General features: G+C 45.5%; 1 protein-coding gene across 16 annotated transcripts; it reads right to left on the bottom strand.

The window, feature by feature from the left end:
* Positions 1 to 1269: 1269 nt before the first annotated feature.
* mapta (microtubule-associated protein tau a) lies at positions 1270 to 23877 on the bottom strand. 16 transcript variants are annotated; one of them, XM_019277770.2, is made up of 17 exons: positions 19380 to 19661; positions 17335 to 17500; positions 14465 to 14554; positions 13015 to 13035; positions 11460 to 11494; positions 10711 to 10851; positions 10448 to 10505; positions 10300 to 10338; positions 9862 to 10106; positions 9261 to 9278; positions 8148 to 8240; positions 7621 to 7713; positions 7100 to 7192; positions 4520 to 4601; positions 4328 to 4434; positions 3793 to 3937; positions 2729 to 2863 (listed from the first exon to the last, which is right to left on the bottom strand). In XM_019277770.2, exons 1-17 carry the CDS (start codon positions 19482 to 19484, stop codon positions 2859 to 2861), a joined length of 1536 nt encoding a protein of 511 aa, XP_019133315.1. In that variant the 5' UTR covers positions 19485 to 19661; the 3' UTR covers positions 2729 to 2858. The 16 variants fall into 16 exon arrangements, with proteins under 16 accessions (XP_019133320.1, XP_019133322.1, XP_019133312.1 ...); XM_019277775.2 differs by lacking the exons at positions 3793 to 3937; positions 19380 to 19661 and adding an exon at positions 23536 to 23877 and having other exon boundaries at positions 1270 to 2863; XM_019277777.2 differs by lacking the exons at positions 3793 to 3937; positions 19380 to 19661 and adding an exon at positions 23461 to 23516 and having other exon boundaries at positions 1270 to 2863.
* Positions 23878 to 24579: the final 702 nt, after the last annotated feature.

Raw genomic sequence — 24579 nt, 5'->3', positions numbered from 1 at the left:
ACATGAGTGCATGCAAGAAGAAGTTTCACTTATATCAATGCGAGTAATAGTGATGAGTCACCAGGAATATTGATCAACATTAGGACATTTCTGAGTACATGAAGGGAGAATATTTGGAGGACGTTAAACACCAGCTGGCTGCTTCGGTTAACTCGCACAGAATCTCTTTCAATGCGCTATGTGGCCCAAAGTCTGGGGACACCCTGCAGATGTTTGCTGCTTCTATGCAGATGTGGTCTGAGGTTGATGCCACAGCATGCAGTACTTCACTGTAGATCCCACCCTGAAGGGTCGAGACCCCCCAGTGTGGATCACCAGGACAGGAAAGCACACCGTGACCTTCACGAAGAGCAGCCAGACAGATTAATACTCAGGTGTCCACATACTTTTGGCCATGTAGTGGCTCATCTGTGAAGATAAAAGCAACCAGCCGACCCCCCCGATGAATCCACACGGTCGGTGCTCAGATGTAACGAGTAACTACCCGAGCGGATCAACTCAGCGCTGTACAGGTTCTATCTCGACGCTTTCCAACAGATCCACTTGGCCCAGTCAACCATCCATCATCATCCATCCATCCACCATCCATCCATCAACCATCCATCATCATCCATCATCATCCATCTATCATCCATCCATCATCATCCATCCATCATCATCCTCCATCATCCATCCTCCATCAACCATCCATCATCATCCATCCATCATCCTCCATCCATCATCATCCATCATCATCCATCCTCCATCCATCATCCTTCATCCATCATCATCCATCCATCATCCATCATCATCCATCTATCATCATCCATCATCATCCTCCATCCATCATCTATCCTCCATCCACCATCCATCAACCATCCATCAATCCATCATCCATCATCATCCATCCATCTATCATCCATCCATCATCCATCCATCCTCCATCCACCATCATCCTTCATCCATCATCATCCATCCATCTATCATCCATCCATCATCCATCAATCCTCCATCATCCATCCATCCTCCATCCACCATCATCCATCATCCATCCACCATCCATCAACCATCCATCATCCATTCATCTATCATCCATCAATCATCCATCAATCATCCATCATCCTCCATCCATCATCATCCATCAATCCTCCATCATCCATCCATCTATCATCATCCATCAATCCTCCATCATCCATCCATCTATCATCATCCATCAATCCTCCATCATCCATCCATTTGCTTTGTCATTTTCTGGTTGTGTAAAGTTTAAAATGTTTTTTTTTCAGACCATGCAACGTTTGATAGACGAAAACACGCGATCTGATGATCAGTGAAACCTTCGTGTGTTTAAAGGTCCAGTGTGTTCGATTAGTTCAATTTGGAACAAACTCGTTTTCATCAGTGTTTAATCACCTGATGATGTTTTTGACTTTTTTTTATGTGGCTCCTCTTTCTACAGTAGCCCAGGACGGACAAACCAAACACAACGAGTTTCACACCGGCTTCAGGTTCTCCCACTAGCTCAGAAAGGTTGAGGTGAGGGGTGTTCAGTTGGTTGCCACATCTTTTACACACTGGACCTTTAAGCGGTTGCGTTGCGTCGAGTCTGGCTCGGTCTGAACATCGCTGAGTCAGTTCTCCGACTTCGTGACTCCTCTACACCTGTACTCTTACGATAGCTTTGCATTTTAGCCAAATGATAACTAGTAGCTTAGCATTGAGCATGAACTTTTCAGTCTGGCTTTAAGAACGTTACTCTACCTTTAATGTGCACGCAGCAGTTTAAATACTGATGAACTCGCCTTCCTCTCCATGGTTCTGGCCATGAAAGTTACACTTTAAATGCCTTAAGGTTAATTTTTCCTCCTTGTACATCGAGCTTTAGCGCATTTACAATAGAGCAGTAACAAAAAGAAATAACACTGACAGTAGCAGGCACAATACAAATGTTTCTTCATATCAAATACATGTCATATATCCACAGAATACGATTATAAAACTGTGCCCAACACAAAAGTTTCTATTCTAGCCGTTCGTTTCTTTTTTTTTTTTTAGGTTACACCGTCACCTGCAGCAGCTGGAGGTGCAGCACATGTCGGGACTACACAAAGCAAAAAGACAGCAGTGAGGTCTGAAGCATTTTCTCTTTTTTCTGCCTTGACGAAAAGATTTGCTACTTTTTCTTCTAACGTTTTTTTCCTCTCGCGCCCCCTCGTCGACCCTGTAACTGACAGTCTAACAGTCTGCAGCTCCCTCCATGATCCACGTTAATGTTCTGGATTTTATCCAGAGAAATAAACAAAACAAACCCAAGAAAAGGGGAGTTCACAGTCAATGTGACGGGAAACCAAGTGTTAAATAGGATATGCATGAAGATGAGATGATTTCTCAGACCCACAGGGACAATTTGGCTCTGCTGAGGTTCTTTAACTCTCAAAGGGAAACTTACAAAAGGTAGAAATAGCAAATCAAGAGCTCAAAGACCACAGAGAGAGAAATCAAATACACTTTGACGCCTCGAGAGCAGTTTTCAAACGTTAGTGGAGGACAGACGGTGATGGGGAGCTAAAAAAGTCCTGGGTGAATAATGAGGAAGGCATCACAAACTCCTCTACGTGGTCGTGTGTTTGAGGTGGAGGAAGTGGAGGAGGAGGAGGAGGAGGAGGAGGAGGAGGAAGGGGTGTGTTCACAAGCCTTGCTTGGCCAGAGAGGCGGACACCTGGTCAGCCAGTGTGGAGAGCTGCGGAGAGTCGGCCATGTTGATGCTGCCGGAGGAGGACACGGTGCTGAGCTGCTGGGGGGAATCTTCCAAAGAGACGATCTCAGCGCCGTGGTCAGTGCGGGCCTTGGCTGTCTCACGGAAGCTCAGTTTGTGGCTCTCAATCTGCAGGTGGGGGGTCACAGGTGAGGTCACACAGGTACTGCATGAACTGTGCATCGTGTCAGACTGCGCCCTCTGGTGGACGGCAGTATGCTTACAAAGCTGTTGCATCACAAAATGGGCTCCAAAGCTTCAGCTTCACTCTAAAACTTTTCCTGGACCTCGATGGAAAACACCATGAGGTCCAGGAAAGACGTGAAGGAGATGATGAGATACTTCTGTGTGTTCTGACCATGTGGTTTCATGTCGGATATATAAACATGATAAATGTCACAGTTCAAATAATAATCATCTTCCTGTGTTGGACCTCACTGATGTGTCTGATTCCTGCAGATGTAGTTCAGTGGTAAAGACAGAATAATGTTCATCACATGTTCAAAAGTTTGGGGTCGCCTGATTCCCTCTGTACGTTTGAGCGATCGTTCACAGACGTTCGACCTCTGAGCAACAGTTAAACCAGAAGAGACGATAACGTCTGTGACAAGCAGAGAGACTTCAACAGCCTTCATATAATCTGACAGGTGAGTTCAGGTGTCTGTTGATGTTTTAAGACGCACTTAATGATTTAATATTAATCTCTGTCTGTTTCTGAATTGATATTTTTCTTTATTTTTATCTTTTATTCTGTGTTTGACTTCAAAGCGCTGCACAAATGAAACAAACTGGAGATGAAATGTAAATCTGAATCATTTCACTTTTCTTCTTTTGGGAAACTATTTAATTTTTTAGAAGTAACATGATTCATTTGGTGTCTGAATCGTTCAGATTTGATCTGTTGAAAATTACGTTATCGAAGGAAAGAATGAAAACATGAATGTAACAGGTGACCCCAAACATTTGAGCCGTGGTGTCGGTGTGATGTTCAGACCCGCTGAGGACGTTTCTTACATCACACGTGGAAGAAGAAAACATTTCAGCTCACGAGTACTTACAGGAGTCCTCAATCTTTATGAGGGGGTTCGTCAGGATGGGTGTGACGGGTGCTGAAGGGACAGTCTGAGGTGACTGAGGGGGGGTGACGGCTGGGGAGGGGATAGAGGGGCTGTCTGAGGTGCTCCCCTCGGCCTCCTTCCCTTTCTGACATGACAAGGCATGCAACAAAAATACACGTGATGGCATCAACAGAAATCAAAATGCAAACACAAGATATGAAAACAGAACGAAACAGAAGATAATCAACAAATATGATGACGTAAAATCAGCTGGATGGAGATGAGACTTGAACAAAAGAGGAAACGATGGCGGTGGATGATTCGTGATGAGTCTGGAGCTCGGAAAATGTCTAAAAATGGGATGTTTGTTTTGGGGGGAATAATGATGCTGACTGTGTTTCACCCACTAACGAACCCTGACGAGCTGAGAACGAGACGTACACTTCTCTAAAGGATCTGCTGCTCGTGCTGCGTTCAGGTGACTGATACTAAAGAGGAAGTGTGGTGTTTTTAAGGTGGAATTTAAGGTTTTCACCTTTCTCTGCCCGCCTCCAGGAACGTGGCCGATGTTGTCCAGAGAGCCGATCTTGGACTGGACTTTGAACTCCAGCTTCTCATTTTTGATCTCAATATTTCCACCACCTAATTATAAAAAAAACAGAACTGTTATTTATGTTAAACACAGACACAACCGTACATGGAAACATGAACGACGTGGGCGACAGACCTGGTTTGTGACGGATGTTGTCTTTCGATCCACATTTAGCGGTCACGTTGCTCAGATCGATCTTTTTGTGCACGATTTGAACCTGCGAAGGCGAAAAGACAAAAGCAAAGAGCGGAGACAGGGTTTGAACTCAGACGTGACTCGAAACTCTAAACTCAGGTCTGCATGCAGCTACAGAGATCTGATCCTAGAAACTGTTTTAGTCTTCTACGACTGTTACGGGAAGGAACCGGGTTAGGTAACGTCGTCTGAACCTTTACTGACACTTTAGTCTTAAAGAATGCAGAAGGACGATCCAGATTCATGTTAAAATGTTTAGTGTTTCAGTGTCGTGGACCGTATTCTGCTTTCTTTAACTGTAACTGTTTCTGTGGATGATTCTTGAAGCATCATTTGTTTAACCAGACGCCGACAGACTGCAGAGACAGAAACAGTGATGTTACCTCGCGTACGCGAGGTAACATCACTGTTTCTGTCTCTGCAGTCTGAAGAATCATCGTCTTCATCGATCCAGGCTGAAGAACAGCAGAGTTTCCCTTTAACATTCATCACCATGAGCTCATCTCAGGCTCAAAGCGCTCCGTCTCTCGGCTGAGATCATCTCAGCGCTCGCCACAACAAGGCACAGTTTGGTGGAGAGGACGAGGACAGACACTCTTTGTTGCCGTGCAGAGACTCCGTCTCCTCACGGTGTCATCACGCGATTAGATCACTCAACCACACGGGAAGGTTTTCTTCAGGATCCCACACACGGTGAGGATTCATGCAGGTTTGTTTCTGAACACAGAGTCATTATCAAGCTGACGTTAGACCATGAGCATTACATAACGCTGTTAGCTGAGGAAGCACTAAACTACGACCGAGCTCATCAGTGGTGGAACGACAAGTCTGATTCCAAGAAGCTTCAACGTGAATAAAAACCAAAAATGCAACAGTTTGAAGATCGTTAAGATAAACTTTATTCGTTTTTCCTCCATCATCCATCCATCATCCATCCATCATCCTTCATCCATCTATCATCCATCCATCCTTCATCCATCCATCCATCTATCATCCATCCATCATCCTTCATCCATCCATCATCCATCCATCCATCTATCATCCTCCATCCATCTATCATCCATCCATCCATCATCCTCCATCCATCATCTATCCATCCTTCATCCATCTATCATCCATCCATCTATCATCCATCCTTCATCCATCCATCATCCATCCATCATCCTTCATCCATCCATCATCCATCCATCCCTCATCCATCCATCTATCATCCATCCTTCATCCATCCATCATCCATCCATCATCCTTCATCCATCTATCATCCATCCATCATCCATCCATCATCCATCCATCATCCATCCATCATCCTTCATCCATCCATCATCCATCCATCCATCCATCCATCCATCTATCATCCATCCATCAGCCATCCATCATCCATTCTCCATCCATAATCCATCATCCTCCATCCATCATCTATCCATCCTTCATCCATCCATCCATCATCCATCCATCATCCTTCATCCATCCATCCATCCATCCATCTATCATCCATCCATCATCCTTCATCCATCTATCATCCATCCATCATCCATCCTCCATCCATCATCTATCCATCCTTCATCCATCATCCATCCATCATCCTTCATCCATCCATCTATCATCCATCCATCATCCTTCATCCATCTATCATCCATCCATCCTCCATCATCCATCCATCCTCCATCCATCCTCCATCATCCATCCATCATCCTTCATCCATCTATCATCCATCCATCATCCTTCATCCATCTATCATCCTCTTTATTCGTTTTTGGAGCCTGGAGCTGATCCCAGGCTCCGACACTGGAGAGAAGTCTTCAGTTCATCACAGGGCTGACAAATAGAGACATGCCCACATTGACGGCTACAGGAAATTTAGAGTCACCGGTTAACCTGCATGACTTTGGACTGCGGGAGAGACAAGATCGAACATTCAAACTCTGAGTGTTCGTACCAAGTGGAAACCTCAGTCTGTCTCTGTCAATAAACAAACATTGCATTTTGTTTTTATTCACATTTTACCCAACGTCCAAACTTCTTTGGAGTCAGAGGACTGTGGCAGTTTCACAGTTTTGACTGAATTCTTTCGTCTCTTTTCTCTTCTGTCTTCGGCTCAATGAACTTCAGAAATCCTCGTGGATTATCTGGAAAACGCATCGTCTCAAAGCTGAAAGCTGTTCGTATGTAAAGGTCAAACATATGATGCTCTTACAGACCATGATGCACTGCTGTAGATTAACGTAACCAACAATATATAAAGTCATGAAGTCACTTCATTTCTTCCACCACTGCCGCTAATTAAAGTCAGAGGTCGATGCAGGAAGAGGACAGTCTACAGTAACTCTACAGTGTTGTCAGTATGAAATGCTCATGGCTGCTCAGTGTGCTGATAATACTGTTAATAGGAGGTGTTAGCAGAGTGTTGGGAGTATCGAGGTTTCACACAGACAGGAGAACTCGTGCACATCCTTCTCCTTCGTGAAGATGCATTCAGTAAGAAGAAGGTTTTTCTGCAGCCAGAGTCCCAGATCTACTCACATTTCCACCACCGGGTACATGTTTTATATTATCTTTGGAGCCGCACCGGGACTGCACACTGGTTAAATCCAACTTCTTATCAAGAATTTGTACCTGGAAAGTTGATATGTGGGGAAAGAAGACGGTTATCCTGGAGGAAAAGCAAACAGCAGCCGAGCTGTGAATGAGGAACCATTTCTGGAGAGGGAATGAGATGCTGGAGGGACGAGTTCGAGGCTCGAGGGGGTGAGATCTAACGAGGACGGGGAGGGACTCGTTTATTTTGATCAAAACTCAAAAGACAAATGATGAGGAGAGCCTTCAGTTACTCACATTACCACCTCCGGGTGCATGTTTGATATTGTCATTGGAGCCACACTTAGACTGGACATTACTATAATCCAACTTCTGATCAAGTATTTTAACCTGGAAAAGAGGTTAGCGCAGTCACTGAGAGCTGTGACGCTGCTGTAACCACAGCAACCGCAAAGGAAGAGGCACGATCAGAAAAACACAGATCACTCCACCGTCTCCGTCCTCACCTTTCCTCCACCAGGGGTGTGCTTCAAGTTGTCTTTAGAGCCACAGCGAGCCTGGACGTTAGCCAAGTCCAGCTTCTTGTCCAGGATTTGGACCTGCAGGGTGCAGAGAGGAAAGATAAGATCCATCAGAGACTGACAGGAGGGAATAAAATGAAGACTAAACTTATTTTGACTCGTTAAAGCTGCCATCCATAACTTTGGATGTCACATTTGTTGTTCCAGCTGACTGGAAAACAGATGTTTGAACAATCTATTTATTAAAAGATCAGCACCAAATAAATCAGAATTACAGATGCCAGCTTTAGAGTTGTGTGATTTGGGTTAAATGCACCTTTGATTGGACAAAAAGAAAAAGCTCTAATAACGTTTCAGTGTCTTATTAGTGATTGCTGAGCAGATTAAGAAGTCCATCTTCTGATCATGAGGAGCACAAAGAAGAGAACGTTTTACCAAACGCTGGTTTTGATGATCATAACTGCAGAGATACTCAAGAGTCTGCTTGTTGAGTTCATCCCTCAGTTACTCACATTGCCGCCACCGGGTGCATGTTTGATATTGTCTTTGGAGCCACACTTAGACTGGACATTACTATAGTCCACCTTCTGATCAAGGATTTGTACCTGGAAAAATGAAAACGTCAGCTTTTAGATGTTGTGAGTGCAGACGACGGTTTGACACATGAGCTGTGAAGCCTGAAGAGAAACTGACACGTGTGGTTTGGTGTGAACGCATGCGGAGAATAGAGGGGAGGGGAACAAAGCTCACGCTGTGAGACAGGAACAAAAGGTGACGCTGTGCAAAACACTGAAGCCTCATCGCATTAAAAATGGCACAAAGAGAAGAATTAAATGTTTTGAGTTCATGTAGAACCAGGCTCAGCGTGTCCGTCCTGCAGTCCACACCTGTTTGACATTTCAGAGTTTTCTTTGTGCTGTTGTTAATTTAGTTTCAGTGTTCTGCACCTCATCACACACTTTTTTGGAAACAGGGTTGTACCGGTGTTCACGCTCACTTCATCACAACATCCTCTAAATCTCAGCCGCTGAAACACGACTGTCGTCCACACACACACACACACACACACACAGGCAGACTGGAGTTTTACTTCCTCAGACGTTTCTGCTCTGGAAGCGGAAATAACCTGATTGGCTGATTCAAATCTCGGTGGGCGGAGCCACGTTTTTTTTTAAAGGTGGGTTCAGATCACCTGTGAGGCAGCTGGACTCATGACATCACATCCTGCCAGGCTTCAAGCTCTGGGTTTGTGTCCAAACTCGTAATGTTACATACACTTGTATGTAATTTAAGAAATACTGACTAAATCTGATTTTTCTGTGCGGAAATAAGAAAAAACTTTAATTTGTCTTTAACGATATAACACCAACGTTAAGTCTGTCACGTCTCTCGGGAGAATCCGATGACTCTTAATAATCGAAAACATCGCGTAATCCGATCCAGATTGAGGTGAGACATTTGGGCGATAACACGAAGACATAAACTGGATTTATAGACTTTAAATCTATGCCATCCTGTTTATATTACATGGGCATGAATTTAATATCACAGAAATTATATCAATTTAAAGTGTTTTTATATGTTTGGATCATCTTTTCTTTCAGCTGTGACAGTGTTGTACTCACCGAGGACAGTGCTGAGATCTGAGAACAAAGAAACACAATCAGACAGTCGGTAAACCGGCCGACATCATCCAGGTGATCTCAACGTTACACTTTAAATCAGATTTTTAAAAAACTACAAATACAGCAGGTCAGTGTTGATCTTTGTTCATGTTTCTGACAAACTAACGATGCATATTATTTAATATTAAAGGTACCCTGTGGAGCGTTTGTTTTTTTGGGATCAGTGATCCGATACAGATTCCCGACGCCGCTGGTCGACAGTTGGTGGCAGTAACGCAATAAGAAGTTTCGAAGACCGCAAACTTGGTGCAGCATTTGAAATATTTCTTCAAATCTGCTTTGCAAAGGTTTAAAAACGGAGCTCTCAGATGTTTTTTAGACCTCAAAGGGCACCTTTAAGTCTCCACTCCACCTCCTTAAATATGTGCTGAGGCCATTACATCTCCTGGATCTGCCTACGGAGATTCAAACCTTCAACCAGAATATTTCTGCCTCCAAAGCAGCTCAGATTTCTGGATGTAAACCTCCCGTCTGCCTACAGTCGAGGCTCAGCCTGTGTGTGGTGTACTCAGTGTGACGGCAGGAGTCAGAGTTACGGCACCTTTCCACCGCCGGGCTGGTGCTTCATGTTGTCTGTGGAGCCGATCTTGGACCTGACGTTCTTCAGGTCTGGCATCGGCGCCGCTGCAGCCAGAGGAGCCGGCGGGCGGCTCTTCAGCGAGCCCGGTGATTTGGGCGTGGAACGCACCACGGCCACCTTCTTCACCTTGTTGGCCTCGGCCGCCGCCTTCGCCTGGCTAGAAGGAGATTTTGGAGTGCCGGGGCTGCTCTGTCCGCTCTGGGCGTCTTAAGCAGGAGAAGCGACAGGTCAGATGTTTGAATCAGTCGACAGCCATGAAGGAAATCATAAAAATAAAAACTAACTAAGAGCTCTGTTGGCTAAAAGCTGCCCAAGTTTGATCCCGGATCAGCCGGATCAGACTGTGGCACTGCGACTACTCGAGACTAAAAGCGGTCGCTAATCATTTTTTCTTTTTACCTTTGTCATTTTTTGGAGTGGGAGGTTTCTTGGCACTAGCTGCATCACAAAAATATGACACATCATAAGTGATCCTTAAGAAATCAAAATTAAAAAATCAAAATCAAAGTTGAATGGAAGAGTTTGATGTGAAGTCGTCGTTCTGTACCTGGTTGAGCTGCAGTTCTGGTTTTGACTCCGGGGGTCTGAGACTTTGCACCAACACTCTGAAAATCAACAACACAGAAGTTACTCAGCTTTCAGCTTTTAGGTCAGGAAGCTGCAGAGGAAGAAGAAGGGATGAATGCACGAGGCTCTGATGGAGGTTTGGGTGCACTGAAACTGACAGACGGATTTTTCCTGGATGGATTGAATCAGGAGGGTCCATCCATCCATCCAGGCCTCAGGTCTAACCTCCAGCAGCATACTTACTCCGGGCTGCCTGGGCCCTGCGCTGCTGGTTTTAATGGGGATGGAGCTGTGGCCGTTTCTGGAGGAGGCGTGTGTTTTGTTGCCCTTGGTGACCACGGACGGTCTTTTAAGGGAAGAGGTCGGTTTGGTGGCAGTTTGATTCTTTTGATGAAGAAAAAATGAATAAAAAACAAAAGTTCTAATGACAAATAAAACAAATGACAACAAATGAAAACTGAAGGAAAAAACAACAAACATGATGATGAAGGATCGTTCTGATTTATTACAACTTTTCAAAGTCTCGATCATCGTTTCTATTGACTGAGATCTCACAAACGGTGAGTGATTGATGCTACATAACTGCTCGATGTGTGAATAAAGCTGATGATACATCAGCGTACGCTTAAAGCTCGTCTCTGCTTCAGCGGTGACTGCTGGGAAGTTTCTTCTTCCTCACGGTGACGACTGAAGAAGCTGCTGTCGATCTAAACCACTTCACTTGGATGTCAAACTAAAAACAAGTCACGAGTTTGGGTAATAATTTTCCTCCACTGTCTCTTCCAAATATGAAAAATATGAATCTAACCTGGAGATTTATTTACAACCTTCTCATGTTTCTTTTTTTCCAATGTCGCCACGTTCCCAGATCTCAGTAATGAAATAATAACGGACAGAAAAGATGGCCAAAGCTCCGAGTTGTAATAAATTAGATTTATCGCTTTAATAAAAGAAATGGATGACACACTTTAATCATTTTCTCGGTCGCATACCTTCTCTGCAGAGCCGTTATCCATCTTTGCTTGAGCTGCAGACAGAGGAGAGAGAAACACACTTTAACATCTCCACCTTTACATCCACCCAAGTGCGTCCAGGTGTGTGCTGAAACATTCTCATGGTAAAGAAATCTCGGTGATATAACATATGCAGCATGCATGGTGACACAACGTGCTCGTGGGAAACAAAAAGTGGGTTTTTAATTTTTTTTTTTTAATTTGGGCTGCATGACCAGCAGAGTGAGCAGAGATGGAGACATGAAACAAAAAAGCTAAAGTGGGGAGGGAGGACGACAAGCTTCTCCTCGGGTCGAGGTTAACGTCCAGAGGAAGGTGCAGCATGACATACGGCAGAAGCTGCGTTGGAAATGAAAGAAGTGGAAGGAGTTAACTGAAGAGGACTCATGACAGCAAACAGACCTTTGAGGATAGGGACCGGAACCAAAGACTTTCGGGCTGGTTGGGGGGGCGGTTTCTGGAGCTCGGTGGTACCGGTGGTCTGAGCCACATTGCTCCTCGTGTCTGAGTCATTAGAAATGTCAGGCTCTGAATAGCTGGCTCTATGTGACGATGAGTCACCGCTGCTGTTTTCAGTTTCTGGCATTTCAGTAAGAAGGCTATCCTTCTCGGAAACGTTCCGACTGCGACACGCTGGGTGAAGATCCTCTGAACGAGAATCAAAGACGGGGCCTGACAGATTCTGGGTATGAGGGAGCTGTTTTGAATCTGGGCTGATATTTTTGCTTCCAGAGTCAGTGCAGGACTCTTCTGGATTCACCCACGTGCCTCTGTCTCCGATGGATGTCAGGTCTTCCAAAGCCGTGCTGCGAACTAAAGACAGATTGCTGATTTCAGTCAGACACTCCGAGGTGTCCAGGCTGATCGCCCGCTGAGAGTCCACAGCTCCGGTCCACTCAGGGCTCCCCTTGCTGGTCGGTACGTCCCGTCTTATCTCTGAACTACAGCTGAGGTCTTCAGAGGCCCACAAAGACTCACTCAGCTTCTTCCCACACTCTCCCACCGCCTCGTTTCCTGGGTCTCCCATGAAGTCAACGCCCTCGCCAGCAGCTCCGTCTTCAGCCGGCTTCGATCCGTCGCCCGCAAACGCAAACTCGCTGCAGACTCCAGAAGCAGGCGTCGCTGATTTGTTTTAGAAAGCAGATTAATGGTGACATTCACATTCTCCTTTTCCATCTCCCCATTGAGACCAAAAAATAACCAAAGAAGTGAACAGAACCGGGTCATTGATGTTCACGAGGAAAAGAACAGACTATGTCATTAACCAGAAAACAAACCGAGAGCTAGAGAAGGTGAAGATGCACGAGACGTGATCAGTGACATGAAAGTAAAATGAGATGGACGGTAATGCATCACACCGGGGTGACAGACAGCAGATGATGCATTCAACAGAGCATTAACATACTGTAAAAAAAAAAGGTCATTTAAATATGATACTATGAAAAGCACCTGCAGTTCTAACTGTATTCATATTTATCTTCTGCAGTTAATAAATTCAGTCTGAGTGCGATCGATAAGACATAAAGCAGCCTACCTGTTGGAGCTGCTCCTCCTGCTGCAGGTCGGACATGATGAGACAGAAGGAGAAGACGTTAGAGCGTGATCAGTAACGACTTTCTGTCATTCATGACGGATTAACACACTCACTGCAGAGAAATCAATACAAAGCGCACACACAGCAACGAGCACACAGCGACTAACTGTTACATATCTCCATCAGGTTCAGTCTGAGCTGGTGCTCCGGCTGTTTTTAACATTATTCTGGGAGCGCTGCATCTGTTCAACAGATCGCAGGAGGCGTAAATCTGCCTGTGGTCTGGACATACCCTGCACTCTGAAATAGCCAGGATGTGACCGTCGTTTTGTTTAAAAAAAGGATGTTGGAGTCTGCTGGTGATCATGTTGCAGTTCAGTGTTAAACCATCAGAGCGAGCAGAAAGGAAAAAACAAGTTTTACCAGCTCAAAGAAAAAAGGTCGTAAAGCAGCAGGAGGGAAAACTTAAAAAGAAGAAGTGAAGTTAGATGAGATGATCGATACACGTTTGATATGAAGCTGCATCTTGTCTGTTTCATGATGGTTTGGCAACAAGACTCCACGAAATGTCATTTTTACAAGATTAAACAGAGGTGACCTGTGTCGGTTCCTGAAATCCGATCGGTTCCTCAGTGCTCAACTAAAAAGTAAACGCTGTTACAACTTCCGTTGGACAGAGGCTGGCTGTTTCCCCTTGTTTTCAGTCTTTATGCTGAGCTTCATATTCACCACAGAAACTTATGAAGGGTATTGATCTTCTCATGTAACACAAAGAAAATGAACAACATGTCGAACTGATCTTTTCCAGACGCTAACTGAAAGCAGCTCAGAGGCCGGAGGCGTACCGAGCTGCCCCTCGGCTTCACGTGAGAGCTCGGCTTCATCGCCGCCTTCCTCCGCAGACATCGCAGCTGCAGGACAAACGGATGTCGAGTCAGAAAACAGGAGTTCAACCTTCAGGCTAACCCTGCTTCACTCGCCCAAGCCGACGCCGCCTGACCTCGTGTTCGCTGCCACGGGTCAGTCGAGGTATTTCTCATGTTTGCACAGTCGAGGACCTTCAAAGCTCATGACTCTTTATTCCAGCTGCCCCTCAGACTCTGTCACCTTCAGTATTTACGATCAAAGCATGCTCGAGTGAAGCTGAGCGCCTTTATTTTCCATGTGTCAGCAACGTGTGGCGATTCTAGTGAGATAACAGGCTCTGATTGCACTTTTGTTTGTGGTGACAGCACAGCTACACGTGGCTATAAATATCAGGCAAATGAGCAGCTTTAAAGCACACAGGCAGAAAACCCCAAACTGAAACCAAGGCGTGTGTTAGAGCTGCAAACTGTGAAGGGAGAAGAAAGCAGTGAACTCAGAACAAAAGGAGAACTGAACCGATGACCCGCACACAAACTGAAACATGCAGCATGAGGGTTAAGGTGCGATCATCAGGCGAGCGTACCAGGCGGGACCTCGTCGTCACAGCTGCTTTCTGGTTGACAGAGTTCAGACACAGACTTCAGCCCATTCTCACAGAGTGCAGCTTCATCCTCTGTGGATTAAAGGCAAATCAAGCTCAGTCACTTATTGTCACTGTGACACACACGGCTGGACTTCATGTGAGCTGTGGAGCAGAACTAAAAGGGTTAAAACATCGAGTCTGTTTTACAGTGAACGAGAGATTTGACCGTATTCACACGTCTTAGGGCCAATTAGAAGACACATTTAAAATCCAGCTCGAATCTGAATAAAGATTCTGTCCCTGCAGTGTGTATTTCTCACCTCAAATATTCTTAGTACATATTTCTGTTGCTTTTTTAACCGGGCAGAGTCCAAACCAGGCGCTGCCCAGCATCAACCACCGGCTCCACGCTCTCGTCCAAATACAGTCACCAAAAAAAGACGCCAACGTCCACAAACCAGCGGGGGGCGTCACACTCGGTTCTGTAATAACAGCAGCACGGTGACGACTGACGAGGTTTGGTGGATTCAAAGCGATGATAACAGGACGGTCGCTGACGCTGACGTTTGGTAGTTTCTTCATCTCACTCTGATAAAATCATAAATGTTTTTTTTTATTTCAAGTGATGCTGATGGTGACTTCTTTATCCAACTGACCAAATGTTGCATTTAGAATTAAATACATTAATAAATAAATTGAAATTTTTATACTTTGAATGAACTCTGGGACAAACACTATGCACGGTAACTTTGAAGAACCAACAGCCAAACGGTTCCTTGCAGATCATTAAGGACGAATGCATTAAGCATTAAGAATTACATTATTTATAAAAATATCTGTTACAACCACTCGAACAAAATGCAAATATAAATCGTTGGCTGATGGTTCCCAGCTTCTTTTGCTCTTCACATGAACTGTTGCAACCAAAGCTCGAACCTGATTGGTCAATACTACTGAAACTACAAAAGGAAACCAGAACACTTCCTGTGACAATCCTACAGATGTGTTTGCAGATGCAGAATCAAAGCAAAGCTTCACACTATCATTAACCTTTAATTAAACTAGTCTAACTTTACACTACATCCTCTCCTCTACAGATCAGAGATACTCACTCTGTGTCTCGCCTCTGACAGATGTGCTGTTTGTCTCTGCAGGCTGCTGCTTCCTGTTTGTGCGTGACATCATGGGAAGTGGAAACGGGGAAAACGATCGCACTAGTGAGGGCTGTAACCCTGGGAACGCTAAGCTACGCACTAATTGGCCAGATGGTTAAATGGGACAAGAAGGAAAAACTGAAGCTGGTTATCATCTCCACGCTGAGCAGTCTGTCGGGACGGTTCATATTTATTTTACAAACTCTGCCGCTGACAAACGAGACGCGACTTTTGATGTTTTTCTGTGCGGCCTGATTGTCGCAGTGAGTCGTGGTGACACGGCGTGGACACAGGGCTCGTTTGAAGGGTCTGACCCAGAAGACCGGATCACAGAGCTCAGTGCAGCTGCAGTCAGGCGTGAATTTCATCTATTATGTAAAGTGGCATAAAAAAACAAAACAAGGCGCAGTAGAAGTAGAAACCACGAGGCTCGGCCTCTTCCTGTGAATCGACTTTAAGAAGCTGCACATCAATAATTCAGAATATAATCTGGGATTAAAGTGCTGGCATGAAGCCGATTGACCTTTGACCTGAAGTCAGATTTTATTTCTTTATGTCCAAACTTATTCAGAAAGATAGATATTTTAATAATCATTCTTGATCTACATTATTCTTTCATTCGTCTGTTTTCTTCAGGCTCGTTTATATTTGTAAACATCACTTTAATCTGTTGTATCCGTGGAAACCGTTGACAAGTCAAACAATACGAGTTTATTGGCTGGAAAATATGATGTGACGTGTTTTTAACAGCTCGCTGCCTGACAGAGGAACACATCCAGGTGCTGGTGAGGGCGACTGACCCGCGACACGATAAGAAGATAAAGGATGATGTCATCAGGATTATGTCACCTCGTTCAGACAAAACTCGGCCTCTCGTTCGTTTCAATGGAACAATCGATGCGGCCGATCGAAGACGCACAGCGCATAAAACATTCACTCAAACTGTGAATAATATTTCATCTTCAGTTGAGGCATCACTGAGGTAACGCCTGCACGCCCGTGTTCATCCACCATGGACATCATGAGGCTGACGAGCTCATCATCCCATCCAGAGCCAAGCATGATGGAAATGTTTGTGAATTATTATTAAACCTTTGTGGCGTGGACGCAGCATGCAGGCGTTACCGCGTGACACCGGGCACGGCTGTTTCAGTCCACGGCTTCAAAACCATCAGGAACGTTTCAGAAACGTTTTGCCTGACAGACTCAGATTCTGCTTCTACACTTTTATTTTGAAAACCGCCTGGATTCTCTCTGTCGTCTCTGTGTCGGCTCAGTCCGCTCCGTGCTGCATGACGCTGCATCCGTCAGAAATAGCCGTGTGTATTCTCGGCGGAGCGGAGACGCTTCTGGAACGTGCCGCGGCACTTCTGCTGGATCACAATCGCACGGTCAGCTCTGGCCGCCATGTTGCAGCTGGGACGTTTGCAGCCGTGTCCGGTGTGATTGAGCGTTCACACCTCACTGATGTGCGTCGAATGGTTTATTCACGTTTGTCTCCTGAGTGTAACTGCAAACACTGTTGATGCACGCTTTAGACCAAGTCTACTCTGTCGCTCCGGCAAACAAATAAACGTGTCACTACCAATGTCACCACAGACCCCAGATCAGGTTTAATCAGCATTCAGCGTTTAAATGTGACAGGTTTAGATGAACTCCATCTTTAACTGCAGTAGCATCTCTCTGGTGACTGTGCCGGTTCGTCTCGTGTCTGACCTTTCATTTTGGCGTCTCCGGGGCTTCTGTGTCCCATCTGGACTCCGTTCTCCTGGTGCTGTTGGTCGTTGATGGTCATGTTGGCTAAGGAGGAGCTCATGGTGTCTCCAGAGCTGTAGCTGTTGGAGGCGTTGTTCGCGTAGTCCATTGCCAGTCGCAGGTCAGGCTGCAAGAGTTCAATAAACGCAGATGAGGACAGAGTCCAGGATGTGTCACATAGCTGCTCTCAGACAAGTTACTAATATTAAATGTAAAGTAGCAGGCCTGCTTTTAAGGATTAAATATAATGATGGCGTACTTCATGGACACTTTGAACCCGGTCCGTCACCTCCAAATGTAAACAGACACTGTGTCTGTGAAACGCAGTTATTTATACATCCTGACGTGGGGTCGGTGCTTCATGTTACAGCCTGACTGATAAAAATATCCCTTCTGCTCATGTGCACGTCGTCCTGATGAGCTGCACACCTCTGAACAAGTGCAGCACTTGCACCTCGATATTTCAGAACCGAACAGAACCGCGGGACGTCGACCTCACGGCCACGACGCGCTCCTTCAACCAGAGAGATGTGAACTGCGTCAAATCTCATAAAAAGAGGATTACAGATCAGATTAAACCCGAGCTCCTGGTTTATTTACACACACACACACAAACACACACACACACACACACACACACAGAAGTTATGTCTCAGCATCCAAACTGCTCTTTCCGTGTTCGGATGATGATGCAGATTTGTCGGCCTCTGATCTTCATTTTCACCCTCGTGCCAACTTTGGCACAAAAACTCGGATTAATCTGCAGAGACTCAAAGACGTCTGTGACATTATAAATGATCATCTGTCAGAGTAGTGCTGCTAGAAATGTTTCACTTTAGATTTTCGGATTCTCGTGTGCAAAATATTTATTATCCACTTTACTGCACACTTATAGTTACTAGTTACTTTACAGATTGTGAGTGATGAAAAGTTTTTTAGTCGAGGACGTTTTTGTACTTTACTGAGATAAGTTAAAATTAGCTCAACATTTACAAGCTGTTCCTGCTGCCCTGGGAAAAAGAAATCATTAATATCTTAATATTTATTTGCCTCATGTCATTTAATACTAAATCCAGTGTAAAAGCTAAAAAGCTGCTGGGAGAAAGAAGTGAATGTTTCCAGTTGGCTGTTGGGACAAGGCAACGAAAGGGGAAGCTCATGTCAGAACACAAACATACCCAAATATATAAATACATAATTAATATTAATGAAATAGATTTTATAAATATCTTCTGTTCCAGCTGTAACTGGTTAATCCCAAACTGTTTGTTGGAGTGAATCAATAATTATCATGTTACTCTAAAACTCCAATTAACTTGTAATGGAGTACTCCAGTACTTCAGTAAAGGCTTGCAGTACTCGTCTCTTTACAGGCAGCGACGCCTGAACTGTTGCCGTGGTTACCCCACCCCACAAAACCGCCTCTAAGGCCTCGCCGGGCTCAGCTATGTGACCTTCCCTCCGTGTGCCGGCGTGTCTCGTGACCTTGGATGTTTGAACGGCGTTCCACAAAAACATTTTAAAAATACCAACATTCAAATTCAGAACACGTCTCTGGAAGAGTTCAAATATGGATATTTATGTTTAAATGTAAATACTAATTTACCACTAATACTAATTAGAATTAAACGATGAAGCTGGAATTATTCTAAATTTTCTTATTGTCAACAAAAGGATATTGATCCACGACGTGTGCAGTGTAGCAGCCGCACTGTTACACTGGCTGACATGTTCCTTCATCACCATGAACACACACTGTAGTTTATTTTGACTCATTCACACACACACACACACACACACACACACCGTCCTGCTGCCACAAATGTGGATTAATCCACCGCTGAAAATAGTCCCCAACAAGTTTGAAATAAAACTATTTTTTAAAGATTTCAGGATGAACCGTTGAGCTCGATAATAAAACTGTTTGTGTCAGCACAGACACAGCGGTGGTTGTTAGTCACTAACTCGACGTCTTTAAGAGTAATTATGTCTGTAATTAAACTTACAACAACCTGCACGGCTGCATCGGTCTCTTCCACGCTTCCCGCCATTCTCGTGAACTTGTCTTTCATAATTTTTCTGGCGCTCGCACAGGAACAAAACGTCCCCATTCTCACTCCGACCCACAGAGCTCTGATTGGCTCCAAATGGTGGAAACCGTCACCAGTGAGCACAGCAGCAGATCTATGTGGATCACTGAGATGTCAAAGAGCCACAGAGTCCGAGACCGACCGACACATCGACGGTTTTAGTCTCAACAAGAACACAGAACAACACAGCTCATCGCTGAAAGTGTATTTAAAAAAGAGGATATTATAAAGCAAAGAGAGATGTGTGTGTGTCCCATAGAAAGTCTGATGAATAGTGTACTCAGCGCTCCCGGACAACACCGCCATTGTAGCGTTACACATGACAGAATCCAAACAACGAGAACGCTGCGCCCGTGCCAGCACAGACAATCCTCTGAGACGCCGCTCGCTCTGCATCCGGGAGCTCAGACGGTTCAAACAAACTCAAGACTGATAAGAACTGGATCCTTCAGCCGACAGTCAGGTGTGCAGAGGGATTGGACATTAGTCTGGAGACAGGTGTGAAATAGTAGTTTACTCTTCAAACATGAGGTTTCCATCAACATGCCCATTTGTCAGTCATTGTGTCAGGATGGGGGGTCCACACAGGACCGGACCGCCCTGATGATTTGCTTTGGGACACAAATCTCACCTGCTGCAGAAAGGGAACGTGACAGCGGTCTTTGTCGCAGCTTCACGAGGGGGGAAAGACTCAAAGGTCTGCTGATGCAGCTTGTTCCTCTCAGGGCCGTGTGAAAATGTAATGTTGGCACCGGGCCCCGAGTAAACTGCTAAGACGGCTCCGCGAGGCTCGGTCAACAGGGATGTTGACACAGCTCCAGGAGCACCGAGCGTGCAGCGAGCCGAGCCCGCCTGACGGAGCGTTTTACCCCCAGATTCAAAGAGCGGTGCACCAAAGACGGGTTAGATGTTAATTTCTCTCGAGGGCGAGTCCAATTTTACAATTTAATTTGTCATCAGGAAGAATAATATCTTCAGTTAGTCTGCAGGGGATCTGACAAGCCTGAAAAACGAGTTATCTCGGTTTGAGCTTGAGTCAACAAATCCTGAATACGGGAAAACCGTTTAATGTTTGACAGGTGTGTGAGTGTTCACCAGCTGTTATCACATCACAAGTGTTTTTAGAGCCTGACCCACATTTGGGACAAAAACTCTGGGAATCCTGTGAGATCCTAGAGAGACGCTTCAAAACAGTCACAAGATTTTAGATTTACATTCCTAAAAAACAAAGAGAAGAGGTGAATCTTCTGTCTGAATGTTTAATCCAGAGCTGAAACAATTGATTCACTGATTTAACCCGGTAAATATTCTTTGGTTCAAGTGAGAGCACACGCTGCTTCTAATATCATCTATGATCATGAGCTGCAGCCCTCGATCGATCAATGAATCAGCTGATGTTTCACTCTGATGCTCCGCAGAGGATACAGCTGAAACCTTAAAGATGTCGCTCTCAGTTGAACCGAGCGGAGAACATTTCGTGTTGAAACAAAAACGAGGCGTTTCTCTGCAGCTCAGCTGAGACGAGGATGCTGCTCTCATGCTCGGTTGCTTCTGTATCTCTGACCTACTTTCGTCTCTCTGTGTTCTCGCCCGGCTGACTCCACCTTTCTAATGTGGGCCCGGCCCTGCAGTGGAGGGGGCTGAAGGTGGAGGCCGTTTCCATTATGCCCTCCATCTAAGGGCTGGAGGAGAAACACGGGTTTCTTCAGTCTGAATCCCATTCCCCACCTTTGTTTTCATGCCTCCAGGACGGTAACCACACCCTGCTACCTCTCCACACATCCTCCATCCTGTTCAAACGAGATCTTCAGGATATAATCAAAGCTAGACGCTCATAAAAGACTCGTGACATTTCAGTCTCGCAGTATGGAATTTAAAACATTTCTTCTCATGTTGTCATGGTAATCAGACGCTCCAGCTGCTGCAGGATTCAATATGCACGCAAGACCCGGAGCTACGACGTGATCTACCAAACACAGGAGTCCTCCATCAGCATGGTGCCAATTAACTGTGTCCAAGAATGCAGTTTAAAGCCCGCTGAGGAATTTCTTCTTCTCTTTAACGAGACGATGACGTACATCTCTGATCAGTTTATCTTCACAGACATTCTATAAAAGAACAATGATGAACTTTAACTATAAGCAGATTGTTTTCATTCCCAATAAAACATCTGAAAACATTAATCAGCTGATTGTTTCAGCTCTTCAGCAGTAAACTAATTAACATGAAAGCTCCGATGCAGAGAAGTCATTTCACTGATGGTGACCTGGACTCGAGTCTACAACGCAGAAACCGCCCCACATGCTGAGTCAAAATGGAGATAAACCAAGCGGCTGCAAAGTGAAGCCAAAGTGCTGCAGTTCCTCTAACGTCCACTTGAGGCTGGCTCCAGAAGTGAGTCAGTCTCCATAAGTCCCCATGTTAAAAACATGTTTACAGCCTGGTACAAAAACCAGAGGAGGAAGCTGAACGTAAACAGGATGTGACCCTGCAGTTATTACTCGACCTCTCCGCTCGCTCATGGATTCGCCTCTTTGTTTTGTCGAGTCATGGCGTTCGGAAGGTGAAAGTCAGGGGGGATTGTGGGAAATGGTGTTCCTTAATGGCTGCTAAAGCAACATGGCCTCCCTTCATGGTGAGCATGAGAAATGATCACAGCAACAACAGAAGGCATGAAGTGTGAAGTCAGTGTGCACAGCAGCACATCTGCACAGTACAAGATCGTGCAGAACCTTGCAGAACCCTGCAGGACCCTGCAGAACTGCAGGGTCCTGCAGGGTTCTGCAGGGTTCTGCACAGGACCAGCTCGTGCAGAACCCTGCAGAACCCTGCAGGAGGCTGTAAGCGTCTCTCCAAACACACAATGACACTGACATGTCTGTCATTCCTCTCATGCTCATCTGGCCGGTTGGAATGGCTTCCAGACCACAACACGCCGCCCTGTTTCCCTCCTTGTTGCAGAAATCAACGCATGCACATGAAGGATCTGGCTCTTCCCACGAGGATGAGAGAGAGGTGTGTCAGGAGACGAACCCAATCCAGCCCACGGGCCCGCACTGACACGCAAACAGCGCGTTAAGCCTCATTGTTTCACCGTGGCTCGTAGCGGGGATCATGGGCAGGATTACCGAGGAGTCCATATGTGTCAGATAAGCAGTCTGCCTCACTGCTCGGGCTGTGTGGCCGCGGACACGCCGCGCTACGTGCGGACTCTCTCCGCTGTTGATCAGATGAAAAATGGGCTTGGCATTTGCGCACAGGCGCCGCATCATCCCCGCGTCTTTAAATAATACACGAATATGAACATGCATGGGAATGAATGCAACACACACCAAAGCAAAGAGGGGGCCGCGTGTTTTTATGCTTTGGGTGGAAGGATTTCACGTTAGAGAATAAAGGAGTGCGTCTGTGCTGCACGTAGAAAGCATGTAGGCCCTCAGATGGAAGAAAGAAGCGAAGCATCCAGAATGACGGCAGGGCGTAAAAACAGAGCCACAGATCCGGATCCACCGAGACGACACAAAGAAAAGAAGCGTCCACAGCTAGACCGGAGATAAATCAGAGAAATAACATTTCATTACTGTCCTCCAGGGATCCTTTTCTAATGAGATTATAAATATTCTGACGGATTAGTGTCGTTACAGCGCGCAGAGGACGGAGCTCCGTGCGGCTGCGGGGAGAGCAGGACCTGCTCCGGAGGAGGATGGAGACGGTTCTGTTGTTGTTTCAGGGGGAGGAAGGAGCAAACCCGGGGAGGTGGCTGCTCCTCGGCTCCTCTGCTCCTCAGCTCCTCTGCTCCTCAGCTCCTCAGCTAAAACACGTTTCTGTGTTTATGGATGAAGATGGAGAGCGCGCGCAACCGGAGGAATGAAAAGCAGAAAAAGACGCGAGCGCACATATGATGATGGAGAATTCATTCATGAGGCCCAACCTCTCCCAGCTCATGCAAAAAAACATGAAGTGACCGGACGAATGCCGATGGAGGATAACGACGCACCGTGTTTCCCGCGCCTCGTGATGTTTGGTTCGGTTCGGATCCGGATTACACAAACGTGTTCGGCTTTTTTCTTACCTGGGTGCAGACAGCGGTGTCGTCTCTTCAGCGGCGGTCGCTCACCGGGATCTCGCAGCTTCTCCGACGCAGTGCGGGTGCTGGCCGGTGCGGGGCGCTGCGGAGCGGACAACCGCAAAAACCAGTGAGAGGAGTGCACGGTGCGTCAACACAGAGGCGCAAACACGAAGCCTGCAGCTCTGCGCAATGTTTGCTTTACCGCACCCAGCAGGATGCTTAAAGCAAACAGAGAAAGTCAGAGCACAAAAAAGAGAAGACAGAAAAACTGTCTAACATGATGACATTAAATATTACTGTATGATCAACAGGCTCTGATGTAAAACACTGTCACTGTTTCACCATGAAAAGTTTCATATTTTCATATTTTAAACTTTAGTTCTTTTAAATGCAGGACTTTGTCAGTCAGCTGTCACACAAACACAAACTGCACATGAACACTACACACACAGTTTGATACTGACTGTACTTCAGAAATTAATTGCACACACACACACACACACACACACACACACACACACACACCCTGCCAGGTGTCTGGTCTGGTCCAGGACTCAGGTGTTGGTGTCTTAGCTCTGCTCAGTGTCCCTGCAGACCTGCAGCAGGTAACTCAAAGTGTTACCGCGTGTTGTCTTAAATGTTCAGTTTTATTTCTTAATAAATTAAGTTTTAAAGTTTTCTCATGTCTTTGTTTTTAAAGTGTGTCGATGTTCAAACCCATAAAAACACTGACAGTGAAGCCTCTTCACCTGCAGCAAATCTAAATCCAGACAAAGACCTGGATCATCGGTGCACCTGGATGCAGTATGCTCAAACAAGTCACCTGTAACCACACCCACCTGTCAGTCAAAGCGTCCACGCTCTTAATCCTGCATAACTTTAAGCCTTAATATAATGTGAACAGGTGAGTTGTATATAAATTCACCCTCAGTACAGTTGTCATGAACGGGGAAATTAGCTACAGAGACCAAAACTGTTTTTTGTACCAGGCTGTAAACATGTTTATTTCTGCTGTGAAGTTGGACATTTGAACATGGGGACTTATGG

This window comes from Larimichthys crocea, chromosome XVI (assembly GCF_000972845.2).
Source record: "Larimichthys crocea isolate SSNF chromosome XVI, L_crocea_2.0, whole genome shotgun sequence".
Taxonomy (NCBI): domain Eukaryota; kingdom Metazoa; phylum Chordata; class Actinopteri; family Sciaenidae; genus Larimichthys; species Larimichthys crocea.
This window is presented reverse-complemented; position numbering and strand designations above follow the sequence as displayed.

Coding starts and splice junctions, on each gene's coding strand:
- mapta (XM_019277767.2), bottom strand. CDS start 19,484: ATGGGGACGTTTTGTTCCTGTGCGAGCGCCAGAAAAATTATGAAAGAC. Junction 10,852..11,459: donor ATAACGGCTCTGCAGAGAAG/GTATGCGACCGA, acceptor CTTCATCAAAAG/AATCAAACTGCCACCAAACC. Junction 10,506..10,710: donor CAGGGCCCAGGCAGCCCGGA/GTAAGTATGCTG, acceptor GTTGATTTTCAG/AGTGTTGGTGCAAAGTCTCA.